The sequence below is a fragment of the Poromitra crassiceps genome, assembly GCF_964638095.1.
Source record: "Poromitra crassiceps genome assembly, chromosome: 23".
Taxonomy (NCBI): Eukaryota; Metazoa; Chordata; class Actinopteri; order Beryciformes; family Melamphaidae; genus Poromitra; species Poromitra crassiceps.
This window is the reverse complement of record NC_139639.1, coordinates 8,107,153-8,117,123: the sequence shown is the minus strand read 5'-3', so window position 1 is coordinate 8,117,123 and position 9,971 is coordinate 8,107,153. Positions and strand designations below refer to the sequence as shown.

The window sequence follows — 9,971 nt, the reverse complement described above, 5'->3', positions numbered from 1 at the left end:
AGGAAATCATATATATATTTCTAATCCCCCTAAGAGGTTCTCACACTTGGTTCATACAAAGGAATGAGTGCATGGATTACACTGAAACTAAATATAAAAACACACACAATTTAATACCACTTCCAACCAATGAGCAGGGTCGGAGCAGGGCCTAATTATAAAAACACACACAATTTAATACCACTTCCAACCAATGAGCAGGGTCGAACCAGGGTCTAATTATAAAAACACACACAATTTAATACCTCTTCCAACCAATGAGCAGGGTCAGAGCAGGGCCTAATTATAAAAACACACACAATTTAATACCACTTCTTACCACAATGCAGGTTAACCCTTCCAAACACAACGCAGGTTAACCCTTTCAAACATGAAATCAAGCTGTGATTAACCCTGGTTGTAGCTCATTCTGGAAGAAGGGGTATAAGGGTACGTACCACGGGTGACAGCGGCGTGTCCAAACTGGTCTCTGTCCTGCTGTCCTCGGCATCACTGTCTTTGTCACTGCTACTGTCATTGACAAAACACACCTGTAGGTTGACCCCACTCTGTAGCCTGGAGGACAGGAGAGACACGAGGGGTTAAGAGTGTGAGAGAGAAGACTTGAAGAGGATTGCTTTACGACAGAAAAAAACAGGACGTTTAATTTGACAATGATATTGATGTTTAAAAATGCTTCATGTAGCACCTAGTTATGTTCAGTTATGAATCAATATGAGGAATTTGAGGACATATTTCCACTGTGCTGCTTTTTACTATGCCCCTTTGAGATCTACACAAGTGCCATGCAAGGTTGAAGACTGCACACAGACAACAGGACGTTATGACAGACGACTCAGGAACAGAGCCAGAGCCAGAGCCAGGGTTATCACAGACACAGACTGCCTTCACAGAGCCATGGTTATCACAGACACAGACTTCCTCCACAGAGCCAGGGTTATCACAGACACAGACTGCCTCCACAGAGCCAGGGTTATCACAAACACAGAGTGCCCCCACAGAGCCATGGTTATCACAGACACAGACTTCCTCCACAGAGCCATGGTTATCACAGACACAGACTGCCCCCACAGAGCCATGGTTATCACAGACACAGACTGCCTCCACAGAGCCATGGTTATCACAGACACAGACTTCCTCCACAGAGCCATGGTTATCACAGACACAGACTGCCCCCACAGAGCCAGGGTTATCACAGACCTGCCAACAGCCCAGACCTCAACCCAATTGAACACCTGTGGGACCATGCAGAGTTTGGAGATGGTAACAGATGGTACCAGGCCAACAATAGGTCAATACCAACAGGAGAATACACTGTTTGACATTGGCAGGCATTCCCACATAATCAGCTGTGCTGCTCATCCATATGAACAGGCTTTCCAATAGAGATGCAAAGTGAACGTCACTTCCTGCTTCAGCACTGTACCAGAGATTTTCTTCCGCAATTTATTTTCCCATAGACATTGCGTAAAATGCTTATAAAAATAGTTTTACTCTGTCAAACGGTTCAGCTATATTTAGAATCGGGAGCGACCATAGAACATTTGACTTCTTTTTACGTTTTGGTCCGAGTCAAATGTTATGTGGTCTCTCCTGTTTCTAAATATATCTGAACCGTTTGGTTTGAACAAGTAAAACTATTTTTATAAGCATTTTATGAAATGTCGATAAGAAAATAAATGGCGGATGAAAATCTCTGGTACAGTGCTGAAGCAGGAAGTGACTGACGTTCACTTTGGCTCTCAATAAGATAAGATGAAATGCTGAACAAATGGATACAGTAACAACAGAGATATGATCGACCAACTTGTTTTGGGGGGTTAAATGGCAAAGACATTGTTAAAACTAAAGGGGAAAATATTTGATGCAAACAAGTTGATCATCAAAATCATGATTACGGTATTCTCTTTAAGTGATCTGTTGAAATGATGTCTGTAACGTCACAAAGTATGACCTCATGAAATAGCTAGATCTCGTGCAGAGGGAACAACACCTAAACCACAGCATGACATCATCACACTCTGCTGCAGTTACATAGAAGAAACCTTGACCACACACCTTCATTCACAGAGTTTCAAAACACTTTGAGAGAGTCTAAGAAACGTGTGGAATCTAAGTAACACCTCCTCTGACACGGGGATGATGACCACACAAGAGATGACGGTGGAATTTCCACCTCGTAGCGAGTCCGGGAGGCCCGGCGGCACCTTCAACTCCAATGAAAGTCATGTGACTCTGATTCCCTCCAATCAGAGCATCGGACTGATATCGTGTCATTTCTTCTTTTAGGAGGACTGGACCACAGGCTTAAGCTGCACTTCCTCAAACTGCAGACGGGGGCAGCAGGGATGCCCCTTTCCCCGTGAAACAGTCAAAGTGCTACTCAGGTGCTCGAGTTCAAAGCTGTCATGAGAAGCAGAGTGGTATTAGACGCTTTTCACGGAATTGTGTTGAACAGTTTGGAACCTAACTTATGTCCTGTCAGTTATTGTATTAGCAAAAACTGAAACAGGAAGTAAAGCTGGGGGCAACGTAGAATATGTCGTCAAGTTATAACCGTCTATTGGTCTACTAGTGGCTTTGGTTAACCGTTAATGTGATGCAATGCAACTACAGTTGTTCCACACACACACACACACACACACACACACACACACACACACACACACACACACACACACACACACACGTGTGTATGTGCAAATGTGTATTTGTGTTCAAAAGTGCACCAATTTCTATTCCAGAATGCTATATATCAATTTTAGGGAGAAAAGAAAAATCCTGTAGGCTGACACATTATAAAACATACAGTATATCAGAGGCAGATGATGATGTTATCATTTGGCATTTTGGGAACCAACACATTAAATTGCCTACAGTATCCTATTCTTTAATTAAAAGGTGTCATAGTTTAAGTTTTGCCTATAGTACGCTATTCTTTAATTAAAATGTGTCATAATTTAATGACAATCAAATTGTAATTTGTATAATTTTTGCTAGTGTCACAATTTGTTTAAAGGACCACTCCGCCGATTTTCACCCAGCTTTGTATCATTACAAAATCAGTAGAATATCCAAAATCTGTCAAACAGTTTTACAGACATTCATTTAGTTTGACAGTTATTGAATGATTGGTGCCACATTTTTCAAATGGTGTGTCATTTGGGCATTAAACCCTTCATGTGCGAGCTTTCCCACTGTAAGAGAATTCTTCGAAATTATGTCTTAGGTCATCTGACACACACACACACACACACACACACACACACACACACACACACGCACACACACACACACACACACACACACACACACAGGTTTCTGTCTCAGCTACTGTATCATGCAGGAGATGTCGACCACATGTCACGTCCGCAGGGCCTACTGCTTCCTGTTTCAGTGCTGAGAGGATGTTTCGTCATGGCTCAGTCCCTGTTTAGTCCCTGTTTAGTCCCTGAGCTCTGACTGTAAACACTGCTGCTGCTTTCCAGGGAAGCTTTCCATTTCTTTCTGCACACTTCTGTCGGTTAAGTCCGTCACTCGTTCTCATCTTCTCTCTCTCTCTAACACACACACACACACACACACACACACACACACACACACACACACACACTCTCATTGGTTTACCCACCCACATGATGATGACATGATATGTCTGTAAAGGATTTGTTGGACCTGACGTAGCACTTTCTACAGTACTGTATTCAGTGGTTCCCAATGTACCCCTTGAGCTGTTTGTTTTGCCATGCCAATAGTGCCCCCCCCACTCCTCCATAACTCACCCCCTCATTCACCCCCCACTCCTCCATAACTCACCCCCTCAGTCACCCCCTCACTCATCCATAACACACCCCCTCATTCACCCCTCACTCATCCATAACACACCCCCTCATTCACCCCTCACTCCTCCATAACACACCCCCTCATTCACCCCTCACTCATCCATAACACACCCCCTCATTCACCCCCCACTCCTCCATAACTCACCCCCTCATTCACCCCCTCACTCATCCATAACACACCCCCTCATTCACCCCTCACTCCTCCATAACTCACCCCCTCATTCACCCCTCACTCATCCATAACTCACCCCCTCACTCAACCCCTCACTCATCCATAACTCACCCCCTCACTCAACCCCTCACTCATCCATAACTCACCCCCTCACTCAGCCATAACTCACCCCCTCACTCAACCCCTCACTCCTCCATAACTCACCCCCTCATTCACCCCTCACTCCTCCATAACTCACCCCCTCATTCACCCCCTCACTCATCCATAACTCACCCCCTCACTCAACCATGTTCTATGTGCTAGAAAGGAAACACTGTTTGGGGTTGGCCTCTCTCTCCCCTCCCCCCCTTCCTTTTTGTCACTGGACTTCCCTAAACCTGGATCCTAAACCTGGATCTAAACCGGGGTCTAAACCTGGATCCTAACCCTGGATCTAAACCGGGGTCTAAACCTGGATCCTAACCCTGGATCTAAACCTGGATCCTATAAACCTGGATCCTAACCCTGGATCTAAACCTGGATCCTATAAACCTGGATCCTAACCCTGGATCTAAACCTGGATCCTGAACCTGTATCTAAACCTGTATCTGGAGTGACAGCAACTGGTTATTTGAGCCATTTATACCTGCTGGAGGGGTAGTTTGCCTTTTTATTTGATGGAAATTGTGATCTTTCCACGTTATTGGTTACACTCGGGCAAATGTGACATCACTGATGATGTCACAATGTCTACGATGTCAGAATGTCTACTGTATGACATCATCAGTGCAATCACGATGATGTCATAGTGACATCATCAGTGACATCACAATTGCTTGAGTGTAACCAAAAACGTGACCAAAAACATGACCACCGAAACATGACCAAAATTGCACAACCCACTTACTCCCTTTTATATAAAGGATGTTAGAGATCAGATCATTAAGGTGAATTCATGAATGAACACTTGAAACGGAATTGGAATTGAATTTGAATTTCAGTCGATAGAAATTAATTAAATGAAAGGCAGAAGAAGCCCTACACAGCATTCAAGCGCCAGGATTGGCCAACGTCAACTCCAGTCCCTAATTCCAGAAACGCCCACTTTCCAACGGTTATACACCAGCTCTGAATGGATCCCACAGTTTCTCTGCCAGTGAGGAGGTAGAGTGGGTCACCCTGCAGTAGCTGATCATCATGTCATTAGTTAGTCTGAGTTAGAGAGCTGCTCTAAAAGCTGTTTCACAAGCTTTCTCATGTCAAGAATGAAATCTGGTGTGAAAAACTGATATAGATTTGTTGTTGGCTTGAAAATTGAACATTTTAAATATATTGAATATTCACACAAAATATCTGTTATCGGTCGACGGGACACAAAAATATCAGTATCAGCCTTATCAATTAAACCCTCTCTCTCTCTCTCTCTCTCTCTCTCTCTCTCTCTCTCTCTCTCTCTCTCTCTCTCTCTCTCTCTCTCTCTCTCTCTCTCTCTCTCTCTCTCTCTCTCTCTCTCTCTCTCTCTCTCTCTCTCTCTCTCTCTCTCACACACACACATTCAAAAAACCCACCGGGAGGACGGGCCGTTCTTGCTGCAGCTGGTGTAAATGACTGGCTCGTCGTCATAGAAACTGCCAAGGGCGAGTTTCTGCCTGATGGACTCTCTCTCATTACGCTGGGCCTGCCACACACACACACACACACACACACACACACACACACACACACACACACACACACACACACACACACACACACACACACACACACGGGAAAATGTACATACCATAAATACAAAAGATATTGATAAGAGCACTTGATGGGCCCACTGTGAGATACCCACAGAGAGGAATATACCACGACCAACCACTATAATGCATCTGACAAAACACAACTGAGGCACAAGTCACATACAGCAACCACAGCTCATTCCAACTTAGCATTAGCACAGTAGCTTCATTTAGCAGACATTTAGCCTATTTCATATCCCACTCAAATCACCCATTTTGTGTCTAAAAGGCAGGAAGTAAAGCAGGTGCAAGCAGAACGCTAACGAGGGTTTCCAACTTCCAATCCATTTAGGTGTTCCAGTGCCGGGGCTCTAATCAATGTCCTTGCTTGCACCTGTTTTACTTCCTGCCTTTTAGACACAAAATGGGTGATTTGGTTGCGATGTGAAATAGGCTAATTAAGAGTAACACAGATTAGGGCTGGGCAATGTATCGATATTATAACGATATCGTGATGAGACTAGATATCGTCTTATATTTTGGATATTGTAATATGATATGGCATAGTGTAAGTGTTGGCACAAGTGTCTTTTCCTGGTTTTAAAGGCTGTATTACAGTAAACTGATGTCAGTTTCTGAATTTATACCATTCTAGCTGTTCTAAAGTTGCCTTTACCCAATTAGTCATTATATCCACATTACTGATGATTATTGATCAAAATATCATTTTGTAAATATTTTGTGAAAGCACCAATGTCATAACAATAATGTTGCAATATCGATATTGAGGTATCTGCTCAAGTACAGTCTTGTTTCAATAAAAGTGCTTGTGACAACTGTGGCTTTGACTTAGAATTGAACATTTAGCCCACTTTGTAGAAAATATTGAGACATATATATATCATGTATCGTCATTCAGCCTAAAAACACAGAGACATGATTTTTGGTCCATATCGCCCAGCCCCTTTAAGCAGATAGCCAAAATAAAGCATCAGACTTTGAGGTTAACAGTCTGCGTCACAGGATGCTAATTGCTGCGAGGAGATCAATGCTGGTCCTTTTGCTCACTTTCCCATCAGCAGTCCATCATCAATACACAGCAGCTCTATTCAAGGTGGAAAACGCCACGTCATTCATAGGAAGAAATGCCACGTCATCCTGCATTCCTGTTTGTCAAATTCTTGCTCTGGATCTGTCTCACTCGATTGTTTGTCTCTCCTCCTCCCATGTCTTCCAGTGAGATCAGACATGTTGTCTCTCCTCCTCCCATGTCTTCCAGTGAGATCAGACATGTTGTCTCTCCTCCTCCCATGTCTCAGTGAGATCAGACATGTTGTCTCTCCTCCTCCCATGTCTCAGTGAGATCAGACATGTTGTCTCTCCTCCTCCCATGTCTCAGTGAGATCAGACATGTTGTCTCTCCTCCTCCCATGTTTTCCAGTGAGATCAGACATGTTGTCTCTCCTCCTCCCATGTCTTCCAGTGAGATCAGACATGTTGTCTCTCCTCCTCCCATGTCTTCCAGTGAGATCAGACATGTTGTCTCTCCTCCTCCCATGTCTTCCAGTGAGATCAGACATGTTGTCTCTCCTCCTCCCATGTCTCAGTGAGATTAGACATGTTGTCTCTCCTCCTCCCATGTCTCAGTGAGATCAGACATATTGTCTCTCCTCCTCCCATGTCTCAGTGAGATCAGACATGTTGTCTCTCCTCCTCCCATGTCTTCCAGTGAGATCAGACATATTGTCTCTCCTCCTCCCATGTCTTCCAGTGAGATCAGACATGTTGTCTCTCCTCCTCCCATGTCTCAGTGAGATCAGACATGTTAAGGTTCACTGTCCTACTTTGCCTTTCTCTCTTTTCTCTTTTTCTTCTCTCGAGCTCTCTCTGTCTCTGATCTTCAGCATCATTTATCATTTTCAGATCATCTCGCCTTCCATTTTAAAAATAGCTCCCCCTCTCCCTAGATTCCTCATTTGATTCTAAAAATAGCTCCCCCTCTCCCTAGATTCCTCATTTCATTCTAAAATAGCTCCCCCTCTCCCTAGATTCCTCATTTGATTCTAAAAATAGCTCCCCCTCTCCCTAGATTCCTCATTTCATTCTAAAATAGCTCCCCCTCTCCCTAGATTCCTCATTTCATTCTAAAATAGCTCCCCCTCTCCCTAGATTCCTCATTTGATTCTAAAAATAGCTCCCCCTCTCCCTAGATTCCTCATTTGATTCTAAAAATAGCTCCCCCTCTCCCTAGATTCCTCATTTCATTCTAAAATAGCTCCCCCTCTTCCTAGTTTCCTCATTTCATTCAGTGCTTTTTCGTCCCACCCCTAGCTCTAGGTAGGCCTAGCTCTAGGTAGCTAACTCTAGGTAGTTCTAGCTCTAGGTAGCTAGCTCTAGGTAGGCCTAGCTCTAGGTAGCTAGCTCTAGGTAGTTCTAGCTCTAGGTAGGCCGTTTGAACAGGATGGATTTCTAGGGCGTACATTCTCCGTCGTCGAGTCTCACTACAGAGAACCGCTGAGCAACATGCTGCTTCGACACAACATGGTTTCCTATTCTGGCAAAGTAAGGAAGTATTGTATATTCATATTCTAGGAGTGTCCCAAGTGCCTATTTCCCCAAGGCAGCCTAGTGATCACTTTGCCTGTAGCACACTCAAACCCAGGAACACACGTGTGCATGTGTGCTGCTCACACATGCATTATCCATGATCAGCCATGCAGAATAACAACATGCATGAAAACATACACAACAGCTCTCAATATCTTCAATAACCAGAGAACACAACAAACTGGCAGGGCTGCTCGATTATGTGACAAAATCATAATCACAATTATTTTTGACTGATCCTGAGATCATGATTATTTAATGTGATTATGCTCATTAGATAAATAAATAGGCTAAACAACGTATAAAAAAGTATTGTTTTATCTCGATTATATTGTTTTCATAATTGTGGGAAGCCAAAATTAAAATGTTCTGAATTGCACAGCCCTAATTGGCAGTGCTTTCACACACACACACACACACACACACACACACACACACACACACACACACACACACACACACACACACACACACACACACACACACCGCCCGCTCTTCCTAACTCATCATCAGATGAGGCTGTGATGTAAGAGCATGAATCACATTTGTCTGCCTCCACTCTTCAACCAACATCCTCTGCCCCTGGTCCTCCCCTACAGCAAGTCCAGTGTCCTACTGACCAGCCAGACGACGCGTCCGGTCCGGTGTGGTGGCACGCGCACACACGTGTACACACACACAAGACACGCGCGCACACACACACACACACACACACACACACACACACACACACACACACACACACACACACACACACACACACACACACACACACACACGTGTACACACACACGTGTATGCACACACATACACAGACGCACACACACACGCGTACACAGGCAAAATGTTTGACTCTTCCAGAGGAAAGCATAGTAGCACACTAGAGCAAAAGCACCTCATCCTTAATGCAAAATGTATCAGAATAATATCGTGCTTCATCCATGAGAAACTACAAAAACAAACACAATATAGTATGATTATACATACATGTACAGATGAGCTATTCTACTAGCTATGGTACTATGTGCTGACGAGGTGTAAAAAAATACAGAGAACCAGGTAGCCTATGGCTCACATATGAACACACCCTCACCCATAACAATCGCACATCCAGTATGGCTGATTCACCTACAGCAGTAGCGCACACACACACACACACACACACACACACACACACACACACACACACACACACACACACACACACACACACACACACACACACACACACATGGTGGAGAGCTATGACATTTCAATTTTTCCGTCCACATTAGGTGCTGCTACACCTCCACATCAAGCACACATGCACATATGATATACATGCAGACAGATCCACACACCTGGTAAACGCGTTTCTCCTGGTGGACCATTCTTCAGCGCATTGTACACTGAGCCGCCCTGCCCTTCTCTTCTCTACACTGCAGTGGAGCTAGACCCTGGAGACCCTCTCATACGCTGCAGCTACGTGCAGGAGAGGAGAGGAGAGGGAGGGAGGGAGGAGAGGGAGGGAGGAGAGGGAGGAGGGGGAAGAGAGGAGAGGAGAGGGAGGGAGGGAGGGGGGTGGAGGAGAGGAGAGGAGAGGACGGAGAGGGAGGGAGGGGGGGTGGAGGAGAGGAGAGGAGAGGGAGGGGAGGGGAGGAGAGG

At 44.6% G+C, this 9,971-nt stretch overlaps 1 protein-coding gene across 1 annotated transcript in view; it reads right to left on the bottom strand.

The window, feature by feature from the left end:
* Nucleotides 1-9,697, bottom strand: part of LOC310797412 (schwannomin-interacting protein 1) — a gene marked incomplete at both ends in the record, with an annotated part of 13,050 nt that extends 3,353 nt beyond the window's left edge. The window contains 3 exons of the mRNA XM_083659781.1: nt 438-555; nt 5,562-5,671; nt 9,668-9,697. Coding sequence (XP_083515907.1) covers nt 438-555; nt 5,562-5,671; nt 9,668-9,697 — 258 coding nt within the window. The remainder of the gene's footprint in view (nt 1-437; nt 556-5,561; nt 5,672-9,667) is intronic.
* Nucleotides 9,698-9,971: the final 274 nt, after the last annotated feature.